This window comes from Eptatretus burgeri, chromosome 13 (assembly GCF_056783735.1).
Source record: "Eptatretus burgeri isolate ZD-2024b chromosome 13, Ebu_testis_v1, whole genome shotgun sequence".
In the NCBI taxonomy this organism is placed as follows: domain Eukaryota; kingdom Metazoa; phylum Chordata; class Myxini; order Myxiniformes; family Myxinidae; genus Eptatretus; species Eptatretus burgeri.
The window spans coordinates 74,181,462-74,197,870 of NC_140973.1; the positions used below are offsets into that span (position 1 = coordinate 74,181,462).

The 16,409-nt window shown below is 43.2% G+C and overlaps 2 protein-coding genes across 5 annotated transcripts in view; one reads left to right on the plus strand and one right to left on the minus strand.

Annotated features, from left to right (window-relative positions):
* Positions 1-6,238, plus strand: part of PALS1 (protein associated with LIN7 1, MAGUK p55 family member) — a 46,516-nt gene extending 40,278 nt beyond the window's left edge. For 2 of the 3 annotated variants that reach the window (XM_085853053.1, XM_085853054.1), the window contains exons 10-15: positions 2,724-2,795; positions 3,147-3,218; positions 3,320-3,487; positions 3,696-3,898; positions 4,040-4,150; positions 4,276-6,238. In XM_085853053.1, coding sequence (XP_085709179.1) covers positions 2,724-2,795; positions 3,147-3,218; positions 3,320-3,487; positions 3,696-3,898; positions 4,040-4,150; positions 4,276-4,452 — 803 coding nt within the window. In that variant the 3' untranslated portion in view covers positions 4,453-6,238. The remainder of the gene's footprint in view (positions 1-2,723; positions 2,796-3,146; positions 3,219-3,319; positions 3,488-3,695; positions 3,899-4,039; positions 4,151-4,275) is intronic. The other variant, XM_085853055.1, reaches the window with a different exon arrangement.
* A 1,933-nt stretch (positions 6,239-8,171) lies between these two features.
* The window catches only part of LOC147014787 (apolipoprotein(a)-like), a 48,337-nt gene continuing 40,099 nt past the window's right edge, over positions 8,172-16,409 (minus strand). For both annotated transcript variants that reach the window (XM_085853051.1, XM_085853052.1), the window contains exons 14-17: positions 16,080-16,197; positions 13,223-13,341; positions 12,836-12,998; positions 8,172-8,790 (exon numbers count right to left, since the gene is read on the minus strand). In XM_085853051.1, coding sequence (XP_085709177.1) covers positions 8,679-8,790; positions 12,836-12,998; positions 13,223-13,341; positions 16,080-16,197 — 512 coding nt within the window. In that variant the 3' untranslated portion in view covers positions 8,172-8,678. The remainder of the gene's footprint in view (positions 8,791-12,835; positions 12,999-13,222; positions 13,342-16,079; positions 16,198-16,409) is intronic.

Genomic DNA, 16,409 nt, shown 5'->3' on the forward strand with positions numbered 1-16,409 from the left:
CTAGAACGTTTACCAATTGGATGAGCAAGCAAACTTTAATTTGCACACAGACACATCCGATATTACCCAGTCAATATGAGAAATGTGTACGGGGCTGTCGTAAAGCGAAGGCTAATCGCGGCTGCAGAGAAGGGTGGACAAACATTAAGGATAAGTTGGAGGAATCTATTTGCATTCTTAATTTATCCAAAAGTTTGCCCCACAAAAGTAATTCAAAATAATATGCACAAAATAGCTCATTAATATTCATGGCCCTTGAAGTACCATAGGCAGCAGATGCCTTATGACTGTGTTAGGGAGGAATTAACAGCTCTATTGTTTTGACTAATAGTTTTGCAAACTACTGTAGTTTATTTTGCTTTGGCTTTTACTCCAAATCGATATCTATACTCTAAAAGGACCCATTGGTTAGACAGTTCCCCTGACTCCACCCACAATTTCTACACAATAAAAGGACCCATTCTGGGTGTGCGCTGCCGCTCGCCACGTCGCCACAGGGCGAATCCCCCTCACCTGTGGCTAATATTTTAAACCACCCATTAGCCACTGTGGCTAATCCATGTTGTAGTGGTGTTTTACCAGTTTTAGACGAATTTTGGGTGATTTTAGCACAGAATTCAACCTTCGTTGAGACGGCCACCATTTTGTATGTTTTGATTACGGGAATCACGTGTGATTTCGTACAAGCTTATATATACTAACTTTAGTAGTTTTAAACTAGTTTCTAGTGAAAAGAATCGACCGAAATTACGCATGATTCTCATGAGTCTCGTCTCGAATTTTTATTTTAAATTTTTTTGAAAAAATTTTTTTTTTTTCCGGAATGATTCAGCATGATTCGGCGCTACTCGGCGCTACATGCTTTGTTGGGTCAGTGGTTGCCAGGTGAGTTTTGACACAATCAGTAGTAGTACCTGCAGTAGGACGAGTTTGTTTGGATGAGTGAGTTTGATGGGTGACTTTGGTTGGTTGGATGGGTGAAGTTGATGGGTGAGATTGGTTGTATGAGTGAGTTTGATATGTGACATTGGTTGGAAGTGTGAGTTTAATGTGTGAGATTGGTTGGATGAGTGAGTTTGATGTGTGAGATTGGTTGGATGAGTGAGTTTGACTGGCATGAGGTTGGTCCAATCCTGGTCCACAACCACCCCCATCCCCCACTACCACCTACTAAATGCACGACACACACACACACACACACACACACACACACACACACACACACACACACACACACACACACACACACACACACACACACACACACACACACACACACACACACACACACACACACACACACACACACACACACACACACACACACACACACATCACCACCACCACCATCCCTCACAATCACCACCACCCCTGATGGTCGTTCATTCAACCAATCTCACACGTCAAACTCACTCATCGAACCAATCTGAACAATCCAACTCACTCATCCAACCAAACTCACACATCCGCCTTAAAATTAACTTATTATTTCATATTGCTAAAAAAAAAACTTTTGAATAAAATATGTGGCTATTTCCTTTCTCCTGTGGCTAATCATTCTAAACCTGGATTAGCCACAGTGGCTAATTTATTTTGAAAGCCAGAGCACACCCAGCCATTGGTTGGACAGTTCCCCTGACTCCACCCACAATTTCCACACTATAAAAGGACCCATTTTTGGACAGTTCCCCTGACTCTACCCACAATTTCTATACTATAAAAGGACACATTGGTTGGACATTTCACCTGACTCCACCCACAATTTCTATACCATGGTCAACATATTGGTACTTACTGGTATGCGAAGTGAAAGACCTCTTTGGAGCTGTCATATTCACAATCACCATGCCCTCCCTATAAGTTTTCCCTTCAGTGTAAAACGATGAAAGTGACAGTTAAAAGGATTTTGAGCCGATTGGCATCACGGGCCTTGGGAAGATGGGCCTCAGCGATCTAGGCAGCGTTATGTTGTTTTTAACCGCCCAAATAACTGTGGCATTCTCTCAAGCAGTGCTTTTACCATGGAGCTTACACAGGTCCTTGCTATTATTTATGATAAAATTGTGAGTTGAATTTATTTTTTCTCTTAAAATTGAGTTGTTCAGGTGATGGGTTTCTGTGAAGTCAGTGCTAGCTTGATAGGGGAGGGCAAGCATTAAATATACCACTACTTCGATGTGGGAATGGCCATTTGCTTTTGTGTATGGGAGGGGGGGGGGGGGTGGTGGGGAGTAAAGATGTGACAGATTTGAAAGGTGGGTTGAGGACATTCAGTGGGTGGGGGTGGGGGGTGGGAAGGAGGGTTGAGAGGGGAGTAGGAGGGTGTTGGGAGGGGGAGGGAGAGCAAAGATGGGACAGCGTTTATAAGGGGAGGTTGAGGCTGTGGGCGGAGGACTTTTGGTCGAATGTGTGTGTGTGTGTGTGTGTGTGTGTGTGTGTGTGGGTGTGTGTGTGTGTGTGTGTGTGCGTGTGTGTGCGTGTGTGTGTGTGTGTGTGTGTGTGTGTGTGTGTGTGTGTGTGTGTGTGTGTGTGTGTGTGTGTGTGTGTGTGTGTGTGTGTGTGTTCCTGCTCAGTATCATTAGTCTACCAGGTGAGCACCCCAAGGATATTGCCCTTATTTTTCAGGATCTTTTGGATGCTCAGCACTTGTGGAGCTTGTTACAGAGCAAAAGGGTAAGTGGAACAGCACACGATACATTATTCCACTGTTGTTGTATTGGCAGGAAAGAGTTTCCAGCAGCAGCGAGAGGTGATGAAACTCACATTGGAGGATGATGAGGGCACAGAGAAATCAGGTATGTCATTCACCTTGCTGAATGCAAAGTGTTGGCACCACCATTCCCACTGCCACACTTGATCACATGACTTAATGAGTTGTGGTTTCTGACCCTTTGGCTTTAAACTTTTGTAAGAGAGGTCCAAAGGACCCTTAAAAAAACCAATATTGAGTTGTAATCACATTTCCTCCACGTGTGTAGATTTAAATTGTTGGATCACATCTGCTTGATTCTGCATGACAGTTGTCAATGCAGACGTTGACGTTCCAAATTTTAGTTTAAAAATACGGTTCTTGTTTGTACTCATATTTTATTTTCATTCTCAGTATGCCAGTAATTCTGTTGAACAATCTTTTCCTCTTCTTGCAGGGAAATTGTGGTGTGCAAAGAAGAACAAAAAGAAAAGAAAGAAGATGCCTTACAATTCGAATAAGAGTGAGGGTAGGACCTCGTTTTGCATTGCCATCCCGTTCTATTTTGGATGAGACCTGATTGAACCCTACTCTTACCTCACTGTCTTTCCAACCTCAACCTCTCTGCAGAGGGTGATGTGGAGGAAGTGCTGACGTATGAAGAGATGGCATTGTATCATCAGCCAGCCAACCGCAAGCGGCCCATCATACTAGTTGGGCCAGCAAGCTGTGGACGCTCAAAACTGCACCAGCGGATGTTACGAAGCGATTCTGACCGTTTTGCTGATCCTGTGTACCGTAAGTCACCGAATCGACTTTTTGTTGTTGTTGTTGTTTGCTTGTTTTTTGTGCCGGGAACATTCTCCTCATTTGAAATACTTTGACATTCTGATGGCATCTTCTTGCCAATTCGGATCTCTTGTTGCCTTTGCTTTTCTTAGTTGTTTTGACTTGGTGGTTTGTTGGATTCCCTTTGATAAACCGCACCTGATTATGGTTTTGGTAGACACATCGAGGCCAGTACGTGATGGAGAGGTGCTCGGTCAGCACTTTCACTTTGTGTCACGAGCGGAGCTTGAGAACGACATGGCAAACGGACGCCTTGTTGACGTTTTTGAGAGGGATCGACAACTTTACGGCATCAGAGTGGACTCCGTCCGGCAGGTGGTGAATTCTGGCAAGACTTGCCTGATCAACTTGTATAACCAGGTGTGGTGCCAGCTTCTTTCACCTTTCTGCTAAATGTCCCGTGCCAGGTGATTATGGTTTACGTAGCATTTACAGTGTGTAAGATGTGCTTTTTGTGTGAGAATCTGTCATGTGAGCTGCATTATCTGCTTTTTTTGTTAGTCTCCAAAGATATTAAAACTTCTCGACCTGAAACCTTACGTGGTTTTCGTGGCACCACCCCCTCAAGAGCGTCTGCGTGCACTGATGGGGAAGGAAGGTCGGAACCCCAAGGTATACTCATTGTCCATCTCTCCACACCTTCGTCTTAATTTTTGGCTTTTTTGTTTTGGGTTAACCCCAATCGGTGCTTGTACATACCTTGACCCAATACATGAGACCTAATTCTTTCCCTCCAGCCTGAAGAACTTCGAGAGATCATCGAGAAGGCTCGGGAGATGGAACAAACTTATGGGCACTACTTTGACACTGTAGTTGTTAACGCTGACCTCGAGAAGGCTTTTGGCGAGTTGTTGCATCATGTGAACAAGTTGGACACTGAGCCACAGTATGTCCCTGCTGCATGGCTGCATTAGCCTCTGATATCTTGAACCCTGGACAACCATAGCTGTGGTCACCTTTATCGCAGTGTAAAGCATTACACTTGGACACCACTTCTTGGTAGATCATTACACGGTACTTGAAGTTGTCGTTAATTTTGAACAAATCTGCCCTGTTAGAAAACAGTATTTTGTTTTGTTATCGAGATTTTTCTTCAGCATTTTGGCTCGCTGCCTGTCTGGCTGACTCTTCAAGTATAAGAGGTGAAAACTAAACCAGTCCTTAAATCCTTCCACATTATTTGTTCTCTATTCTTTTTAAAATAGAAGGGGTAATGAGAGCTAGGTGACAGACAGGTGAGCAAATGAAGCTATCCAGAACCACTTCACCTCAGATAAGCAAAGCGAGAGAAAAGAACTGAGAATTTGAATAGCGACGCGCAGCATTAAATCTGTCTGCTCGATTATGGTCCATTGATGAACGAGAATGCAAGTAAAGCTCGAAACGTAGCGACACCACCAGCATCATATGATTCAAAATGTTGGCCCGGGCTTAACATCTGAACGTGGAGTTAACGCAGGTCGTAACTTCAGTCCGACTGTTTGTTTCCTCTCGCGCTCCTCCAGTACACTACCGGTGAATGAGTTTTATGTGCAAACTCAAAACGAGCGCAGTGTCTGTCTTTTGCAGTGTGGATGATCCATACAGTATTCGGCGAGGTATCGCGTGTTGTTTCATGCTCACGCAGCTCCTTCCTTCTCGATAGACTGAGGTTTTTTTCTTCTTCTTCTGATAGCATTATTTCATTCTTGGCTTTTGAGTAACTTTGGGAACTCGTCGGAACTGAATTCTGATGTAACTCTGAAACGCAATATTATTGTTCTGGTTTTGTCTTTTGTCCTGTATGAATGTAAAAATGGGAATTATTTTTTTTTTTTAGGGGTGAGTTTTATTTTTAGTTACTTTCACTAATACGGGGGATTTATTTATAAAGCAATGAGCCGCCGGAATGTTTTGCTTTTATTTTGAAACCTGTGTAATCGATTTCCTTTTCCGAGAAATTGAGGGCTGCCAAGTGCTAGTGAGACATCACAGGTTCTCTGCAGCTTGACGTAGTTTATTATGAGGTCGTGGTCTCCTCCAGCCTTCCCACTCTGATAAAACGAGGTATGCAAAGCTTGCTTATGATTTTCTAAGAGACTATCTATCTATTACATGCGCAAGTGTGCTTTTTCACCTCGACATTCTCCCCTTGTACGAACCATTCATGCCCCTTCCCTTCCCTCCTTGCACTCCATTTATTTTCACACCTTTTTCATTCTCTCCACACCCCTACACACCCTCCTCTCATTGCTCCCCTTTCTTTACCTCTTTCAATTTTTTTTAATATTTCCTTCATTACCACCCTACCCCCATCCCCATTGCACACTTGATTTCCAGTATCACCCCTCTGTATGGAGTAATACCATACTCCATAATAGATATCCCCTAGTGAATGTATGTGGAGTTAAGTCCACGAAAAACAACAAATCAAAAAGGAAAGCATGAGTGAAAGGGTAAAAGCACCATTGAGGATCGGTTTGAGTTCAGCACTTTCCTTCTTACACGTGTTGCGTGAGCAGTTCAAAACCTGCAATCTGTTTCAAAATCAATTTGCATTTGTAGATATTTTTATGGGGGAAGGGACGGGGGGGGTCACTTGTATTTTATGGCAACTAACATGTCACTAACCAGAAACAAAGACGAGTATTGATTTTTGTATTTGTTTGTTTAAGTGTTAAGCTGACTTGGTTTAATAAAAGTTTGAAGAATTGCAGTGAACATGTTTGGATGACCCCATGTTGGTATCACAGTTTAACACACAATTGTTATATCTGTCACCAAAGGTGGACGGAGGCTGTGTTTTCAACAGTCAGTCAGTTTGCCTGTCTGTCTGTCTCCCTGTGAGCAGGAGATCTCAAAATGTTATGGACTGATTCAGACGAAATTTGTCAAAACTTGGTGGATGAGTTGGTTAGGTGACGAGAACAAGCCAATTCGATTTTGCTTCAGGTCTGGATCCAGATCCGGCCTATCAGTGGGATTGCAAAACCTAAACTGTTCAGCCTGGCGGAGGTATGCGATCTACTGAGTACCGTTCTATTTACCCGATGTAAATGTCATTTTAACGTGTGATTGTTCTCCCATGATAATACCGTGAATTAACACACCATTGTTGCCCCGTCTTCATGTTGTTTTTATTTTGTGTGCACCGCATGGTTGTGGGTGGCATTATTTGCTGGGGTGCAGCTGTGTCGTTGATGCTGCACCCCCCTGGAGGTTAGAGCAGGAATTTCTAATTTGTTCATGGTGCCGGCGAAAGCTCACCTTTTCATCATGAAGAACACCGTGCGATATTTAACGTCCAACATATTTTAACGTCTGTCGAACAAACTATTGTTCGTCTGTTAGGTTACAGTCCTGTACAACACAATACCGTTCCACAAAGTTAATGTCAGTTTAAAACGACATTTCCCCCCCATGTTCATGAAACGGTTTTACACGTCATTTAATTGATCATTGATCGTCATTATTATTGTCACACCTGAACATGCCCTTCTTGCCCCCCTCCCCCCAACCCCCATGTTAATATCACAGTTTCACACAACATTCTTCACTCGTGTTAATGTCAGTTTAATATGTTGACGTTTCCCCTGTTAATGTCAGTTTATTAACACATCATCCTTCCCCCATGGTAATGCTACAGTTTAACATGCCATTGCCCTCTAATGTTAAAGTCAGTTTAACACGCTATTGATCCTCCATTGTAACCATCAGTTTAACAAACCATTGTTCCCCAATGTTAACATCATTTTAACATGCCATTCTTCCATTGTAATCATGTCAGTTTAACCTGCCATTGACCCCTCATTGTTTTTTCATTGCGTTTTGAACTTGCTCTGGAACTGATAAATATCCGGTTGGGATGTAGCTTGAAGATGTTTTGTCTTTATATATACAAAGTAATATTGCTCAACGTACGTGTGCAAGTGTCAGTTGTTTTTTGTGGAACAGGTGTTTGATGTGTAGGTATACTCACTTGCCTGTGCAAGGTGCCTCGCCTGGGTTTGAAGCTCGACGCAGCTGTTATCCTGGTGTATCGCACCCAGGGCGAGGGTTCGATGGGTGCCATCCATCAGCAGGCCATTGGGATATTTACCTTTCACGGAAAAGGCGAGTTTTCTCTGGCACCTTCAACAAATTACAAATTGCTGTTCTGCTCACCACCTTCAGACAAACGTTAATCTGGGTACCTGGTTCGTGAAAGACGTCTGCCAATGTTTTTTATTTTTCCTCATCTCTCCCTACAAGACCAAGAAGGTGGGAATATTTGGGGCCGTTTAAAACTATCGGTATTAGTGTTGCTTCTATTGTACACATTCATCCGCAGAACTCCCCTCCCCCTTTCTCATTCCATCTCTTTATTCGCTATTGTACATGTCTCCTAAGGTGTTCTTAGAAGAAGCAACTAGAGTATGATTTCTTTTTTTACCTCTGCAGTTTGTGTCTCCTTGCCAACGCTTTCAGATACCTTGTCTGTAGCATGCCGCAGGTATTGACACCATTTGGGGATTACGTAAAGCTTTTGTCTGAAATAAAGTCGAAGGGCAAAGCGTTTTTTAAGGTCTTTTATGCCAAAGGTTCTGTCGGTGTTCAATTTGCCATTTCCCTCGGTATGTATCAAAGAAAACGGAAAATGACACCTCACACAGCATTGCACAATGTCAGAATAGATTTATTTCCTGTCGCGGAGATGGTGAACGCGTAAACACAGCTCAAAAAAACACCGGTTGCCACTTGGATCATTGTGTTATGAATGTGACGGATCTTTGCCATTTGTAAAATCTGCAAAAGTCTCATCATAATCACTTGGAAGACTATAATTCCATCCATCCATCCATGAGGACCATACTCTGTGCAGAGCGTTGGTGCCGCCGAAGCAGTCTCCTTGGCTATTGGGAACAATCCTGGACGGGTCGCCACTCCGACACGGTATACCAGCATGCTGGCACTCATTTTGCCGACCTCAGAAGGATGACAGGCAGTCAACCCCACCTGGTGTTAATTCAACAGATGAGCGGGATTTGAACTCAGGACCCTAGGATCCCAAGCCCACTACCTTAACCATTAAGCCAACACCAGGCATAGACTATAATTGCCCATTGAGATTGTTTGTTTATGCCTTTTATTTATTTTTTTTAACCACTAGTTGTGATATTTATTAATCGCATTCTGGAATGCTACATGCTTCCCAGCGTATAGCATAACTGGTTGTGTAACACCAGGGCTTTTGCTCTCCATCTGGGTTTCGGCAGAAGTTGCTTTCCAGGCCACTGTAAAAGAAAAAAACAAGTCAAGATTGTATTGTTTCTTTTCTCAAAATTCAAGGCTTTTAATTTGCCTCCATTCCAAATTAAACCAAAACAAGTACAGACAAAACTAGAACCACATTCTGTAGAGCACATAACCTCTGCCGGCCTGAACAGTTTACCTTTTGTATCCCACTGATGGGTCAGATCTGAATCCGGACCTCAACCGAAATCGAATCGGCTTGTTCACGTCACCTACCCAACTCGTCCATCAAGTTTTGTCCAAATCCGTCCATAACCTTTTTGAGATATCTTGCTTCATATTGTTTTTCGCCCCGTCTATCACTCGATGGTGAAGAATCACTTCAAAAATTATTGTATCCGGATCCAAATCGGCACCAAACTCGAATCGATTCGTCCTTGTCACACACTCGAGTTTCATCCGAATTTGTCCATAACATTTTCAGATATCCTGCTCACAGACACAAACAAACAGATGGGTGAAGACATAATCCATCTGTTTGTTTGTTTGCTTGCAAGAGCTGGCAGGATAGTATAAAGTATGCACACTCGTCTCTGATCTGTCTACTCTGGGTTTGAATATCGGCAGAGCTATAAACTGCCGTCCTGATGCTTCGCAATGTACGGTGAGGCATCAATGTGTGACCCATCCGTCGGATGCACATTAAGCCGAATAACCCACCTGCTTGCACCGTTTGTTGGTGCATGTTAAAGGCCCGATGGTATATTTTGTGAAGAGTTCACATTGTGATATTTGCTGGCACCCCCAAACAAATTGTAAATTGCTGCCCAAATTGCCTTCAAGCAAATGTCATAGCCAGCCAGTTCGTGGAAGACTTGGGTAAAAAATAAATAAATAAATGTTCACTGATCCCTCGAAGATTGGGATGTTTAGGGCTGTTAAGGAAGTTGCGATTCCTATGTACTGTGTTACAGTGTCGTGGTGCTGCTGAAGCAGTTTCTTGGCAAGAGTTGTACTAGGTGGTTTGCATTGCCTTCCCAGCAGTAGTTAGGGCAGGAATTTGGAATTTGTTCAGGGTACAAACGATAGCTCGCCTACTCTTCACGAAGGACACCGTGGGGATCATTACCATCCACCCATGAATGCCAGCAGATGGGACGCCAAGTTTAACATCCATCCGAGGGAGGGCACACACATTGATGAACCATCCTTCTGATGAAACACCAGGATGACAGTTTATAGCTGGGTCGGGATTCAAACCCAGGCTGTGTCCCGCTTTAGAGGCGAGTGTGCATGCCTCCAAGTCATCCTGCCAACCCGTTAAGAAAGTAGTTTGTCAAAATAGAAGCGCAGTCAAAACGTGCCAACATAATTCAAGCTTTGTGAGATGCAGATCAATTGCTTCCTGGTGGGGGGGGGGGGGTGGCACAGTACTTAAGGAGGGTAAGATCGATTTTGTGATCAAAGGAAGTTTAAAAAAAACCCATGAAGATGCAAGTCTGGTTAATACCGCAGAAAGGTCATCCAAAGGGTGTCAAAGTGTAACCCCAAGTAATGTAATGTCCACCAATGTTACGTCTGCATGCTTTATCGTGTGCAAACGTTTCGTTCCTCATAATCAAACCACTCCTGCCAATGCATCACATTTAAGTGAGGCGAGCCATTATTGTTGATCAACCACTTCCAAATGTGGATGGTGTAATCGACCGAGGATCCAGGATATTGTGCTGGCTTTTCACAGCCAAGGGTGTGAATGTCTGATCGCCCCTTTGAAAAGTCCTTCCCATGTGAGCGAAGCTGCGATTGCAAGTTCTTTGTGGAAGTCTGTTTAATTTTCTGTGCTTGGTTTACCCCCCTTTTTATGTCGTCTGCCGTACTTTGGCCACTTCCCATTGGCGTGGAAGTCAGCAAACATCACTTCCATCTGCAATAAGTGTGCAAAAACAGATCATATCAACTGCAAACCAGTGAGCTTACTTCCAATTTACAAGCAAAATCATGGACTCCATCATTGCTGCTGATGTGAAGTTTTTCCTGTTTTCAAATAACCTCATGTCCGACCATCAGTTTGGATTCCGTCGTGGTCACTCAACTCTCGATGTGCTACTTTCAGCAATGGTTGGAGGCTCGATCTCAATCAACAGGTCAGGACGGTCTACTCCAACATATCTCGGACATTCAACATCTCTGGCATGCTGCTTTGCATGCAAAACTCTGCCTGTAGCATAGGCCACCTTTATTCCTGGAATTCTGGCCTCCTCCACTTGCACAGTTGTCGTGTTGTTACCTCCACCACCGAAGGTGAATGAGGTTATGTTTTCACCCCCTTTCTGTTTGTTTGTCTGTGTACAGGATATCTCAAAGTTGTGGATGGATCCAGATTAGATTTTGTGGACAGGTTCGGTGTGTGACAAGGACGAACTGATTAGATTTTGGTGAAGATCCGGATCCGGATCCGACTACTAGAATTTTAAAAAGTGATTCTTCACCATTGAGAGATAGGACTAAACTAATATTATAGCACGATATCTTAAAAAGTTGTGGATGGATTTGGAAGAAACTTGCTGGACAGATTGGGTGTGTGGTAAGGATGAATTGATTAGATTTTGGTGAAAATCTGGATCTGGATACAAGAGTTATTTAATCTTTTAAGTGAGTCTTCATCATTGAGAGATTGGGTCAAAAATGATATATTACTGTATGGCATGACATTTCAAAAATGTAATGGGCCCGATATGTTCTCGTGGATCAGGCATTACGTGGCGGAGGTATGCACTCTACCAAGTGCCCTTCTCATTATCGATGGAATCCTCTCCTCCCCTCTCCCATTGGAGGCTGCAGTTTAACAAGCTAACAAGGTAGTTTTTTGGGCCCATTCTTGTTCCTCATGTACGTAAATGACCTAACGCTCTGGAAAGCCCTCTTTTCCTTTGTGCAGATGACTTCATATTGTATCGTGCAGTACCCCCATCCTTCTGCTAGGCAAATTGCAGATGGCTCTCTCTCTCTCCTGGTCTGGAATTGATTAGATGCTGGTCTGATAAAAGGAATATGTCCTTTAGTCCTAGAAAATATCTTTCACGCTGTCACTCTGAAAGGATCATCAAATGAACCGACCTGTCTATTTCCATGAACAGCCACTAGTAGAGTTTCAGTTTCTTGAACTTCTCAGCCTCACCATCAGCCATCTCTCCTGGACCAACCACAAAGCAAAGCTGCCTTCCAAAGCCGGTGTTGACAGCATCCTCCATCGATCCAAGTCTTTCCTCAGGAAATCAGAGCTGCATGTACAGCCTTTGTAGATGGCCTTTGTTCATAACTTCATTGAGTTGTGCTTTCCCCGATGAGCTGACATCCCAGTATAACATCTGTTTCTCCTAGATTCTGTAGAATCTAAAGCTCTCAGCATTTTTGAAATCTGCAACGAGGCCAAAGTACAAGGTCTGTTGCTTTCACATCGTAGGCAGGAAGGTGGTTTGTTTTCTACCATCTCTTCTCTGATATTGCTCCCTCTGCCCTCTCAGTGCTTTGACCCAGCCCAACAACATGAGGATGAATGTGCTCTTCCAGTAACCCCCTCCTGGGTAAACTTTCAAAATCCAGGCTGATTGCACACCTCAACTCTTTTGTTCCTAGCTTTTCCCATCTATAAAACTGCTTTTAAGAGGGCATTCCTTCCCACTCTTTCCTCCAGGACTTCAAGCAGACAGTGCACCACCAGCTCATGTCACCTCCCCCCCCCCCCACCCTGACAAATGATCTTTATTACCCCAATTAACCTTTCCTAATCTCAACTCTTATTTGCTGGTTTCCATGTACGTTCATTCTCTCCCTCTCTCCCTGATTGTACTCAATTGTTGCCACTGTTGCCTCCAGCATTCCACTGTCAGTTCAATCTTGCTCTTCTCTATTCTTTGTTTGTTGTGTCAACCAATTTCAGTTTTTTTTTTTTTGCACTTTTGCTGTGTAAACCTTTTTTCCATGTGCTTTACTTGCAAACCTGAGTATTATAGCTGAAACATTAATGTTATTACGAAGCAGGCTTAAGCACAGACAACACTCGGCCATAAGGACAGAATTGCTTACTTGCAGGGGTAGCGCTCTGGGGTGCGGTCGTGCTGATGAGGATTTTGAACATCCCAGCGCTGGCAAGTCTGGCCTGAGCGGGTTGTGGAAACTTGTCCCCGATATGTTATACCTTTCCCACGGGTGCAATTCAACATGCCCTGAATATGAGGGTTTTTTTCCTCTTTTACGTGAAGGGTGCACAGTGGGACAAACGGCAGAACAATAAGTCAACAAAAAGCAATTTGTATTGAACATAATGTATGTATGTATGTATGTATTTTTGTTTGTTTGTTTGTTTGTTTGTTTGTATGTATGTCAGGCATTAAATTCCCCCCAACCATCAACACATAGTTATGTCAAAAGAAAAAGCATATTGGTGTAGAAAGTGCGAAGCAGAAATTGTACTGCAGAGGGGGACGTCACAGTATTCCCATCGCTGAAATGGGTCAGTCGTGTAACACCATGGTTTGAGCTCATTGTCAGGATTCCGGCAAAAATTCTCTCGCAAGTCGCTCCTTGGGTACCTGTGGAAGGATTTTTGTTTTTTATTATTAATTCATCTAAGTTGTATTTGTTGAAGAAAAGGCCAGATTCTTCACACTTTATGGAGGGGATGTTGCAGCCCACCCAGGGCCTGAGTTCACAGTATAGCTTTTGAAAAGCCAATGCTGTACTGCTTGGCGAATACAAACCGGAGTGAAGTTGATGGCATGTCGTCGCAAGTTCCCACATTTCCCACCAAAAGCAAAGTTGAAAGGTGGCTTAAAGTTCCAACAGGAATGACTCTATCAAATTATTAAATAAGACTTTTTCAACCTTTTTATTTACACATGAAAATGAATTCGACAAATTTCATAAAATTAATTTTAAAGATACAAAACTAGAATATCTTGGTTGTGTAAGTGTCCACCCCACCCCCCCTCCTTTTATAAAAGCAATTGTGAATTATCTCAGGTGTAACCAATCACCTTAAAATCACACCAAGTTAATTGGCCTCCACCTGTGTTAAATTGTTGTGATTCTGATCATTTCAGAATAAAATAAGCTGTTCCTGTAGATTCCTCTGCTGAGTAGTGCATTTCACAGCAAAGACTCAACCATGAGCACCAAGGAGCTTTCAAAAGACATCTGGTATAAAGTTGTGGAAAGGCACAGATCAGGGGATGAGTACGACAATATTTCAAAGGCCTTGAATATCCTTTGGAGCACAGTGAAGACAATCATTAAGTAGTAGAAGGCGTATAGTACCACCAAGACCCTGCCAAGATCAGACTGTTCCTCCAAACTGGATGACCAAGCAAGGAAGAGACTGATCAGAGAGTCCACCAAGAGGCCAATGGCAACTTTGAAAGAGCTACATGTCTTTATGGCAAAGACTGGTCACTGTGTGCATGTGATAACAATATCCCAAGCACTCCATAAGTCTGGCCTGTACGGTGGGGTGGCAAGAAGGAAGCCATTACTCAAAAAAGCCCAACTTGATTTGTGTTTGAGGTATGCAGAAAAACCACTCTGGAGATTCTGAAGCCATATGGCAAAAAGTTTTGTGGTTTGACGAAACCAAGATGGAACTTTTTCGCCTAAATGCAAAACGTTACGTTTGGTGCAAACAGCACATCACCCGAAGAACACCATCCCTACTGTGAAGCGTGGTGATTGCAGCATCATGTTATGAGGATGTTTTTCATCAGCAGGGACTTGTCAGGACAGAAGAGAAAATGGATGGAGCAAAATACAGAAAAATCCTAAAGGAAAACCTGCTGTCCTTTGCAAGAAAGCTGAAATTGGGATGGAAATTCATCTTTCAGCATGACAATGACCAGAAGCACATAGCCAAAGCTACACTGGAGTGGCTAAGGAACAAAAAGATAAATGTCCTTGAGTGGCCCAGTCAGGCCCTAAATCATTAAGAAGTGCAAGGTGTATGGTACCACCAAGACCCTGCCGAGATCAGGCTGTCCCTCCAAACTGGATGACCAAGCAAGCTAGAGACTGATCAGAGAGGCCACCATGAGGCCAATGGCTCTTGATAAATGAAACTGCTCTTGCACCTCCGTGCCTTGTGGTCATAACTACCAAGTTTGGTGAAGTTCTGCACAACCGTTTAGGAAGAGATAGAGTGACAGACAAATGGATAGACTGATAGAGACGGAGGTGATTACAATATGTACCCTATTTTTTTTTATCAAAAAGTGTGGGGATAACTTCTTAAACTCTCGATGCAGCATTTACAACCCACAGTCCTCGTTATTATTATGATTACTATTATTATTATTTTATGCACAATGGCACAAAGCAATTGAGACATATTTTGGAGGTTTAACCCATCATGTATGTGACCAATGTCATGTCCACATTGGTTATACCATCAAGTATGTAACACGCAGCTAACAGCCTTTAAGCTGTTAGCTACATGTTATTTCAATGCAAAAGAAAGGAGTCATCGCCGTTCCAAATAGGATGTCCAGGGTCTTTGAAGATAACTAATCATTTGTTATAAATCACTGAAATAGCCTGGCACAAGAGCTGCATTGTATTTTGGTTTCGAACCTTGCAAAAAGTCTGCGTGCTTCAGAGATGAGCCTCGTTGACAAACTTCTCCTTGTATTTATTCCCCAATTTGCATGAAGCATCGGTTTGAGGATAATTCAATAGTTCTGTTTTGAGCATACACAATGTTTCTACCAGTTGCATCATTTCTGGGGGATGTTTCCACTTCACAAATGCTGTGCCCCCTCTAGGTTGTGGCAGGAATTTTGTGATTTGTTCAGGTGCCGGCGATAACTCTCCCACTCTTCGTCAAACACCATGGGATGTTCAACATCCACCAGCTAATGGCACAAGGCACACCCAGTTTAACGTCCATCCGAGAGACAGCAAACTCATTGAGGCAAACGCCCGCCCTGTAAAGTCCGAATCTGACAGTTTATCGTCGGGTCACGGATCAAACCAAAACAAGACAGCTCAAATGCGAGTGCCCTGGTATTTATCATTCCAGTTCAGTCGTTGTTGGATTGTTTCATGATTTTCCTATTTTTTGAAGGGGCCACTACAAGTCTGTGTACATGCAGTGCAAAGTTCCATGTCAGACCGCTTATGTACCTTGTTAAAGCAGGATTGTTAGACAAGTTATGTGCTGAAAACGTTTATATTTATAAAAGTAGGTTTCACTTTTAGATCGCAGCACTTGAAATCATAATGTCTATGACCCAGTTGCTCATTGTGATTACCGGTAGTACAATAGATGGTAATGCAAAAGTACCTCTCAGCTGTACGTGTGTGCTCATGGGGTATCTGCGAGTCCCATTGCTGACAAGGCTTTCCGAACTCGCTCTGCCGTAGCTGCCCCCGGTAATCTGCGCCTCTGCACCTGTAGCAGTCTGCAAACACACGGTGCAATTCCAACTTATGGTACAATATTGTTCTGGACAAAGAAAGCTGCATACAGCAACCAAGAAAAGCTACTCAAGGTAATCCCTTTTCTCATATGTGTGCTACTTGTGAAGGTCTGCAGCTGTCGACGGTTTGGAACAGCAAAGGCTTTATCTTGTTTATCTTTTTTGATTGTTATATGACATGTTCTGGTTGGAAG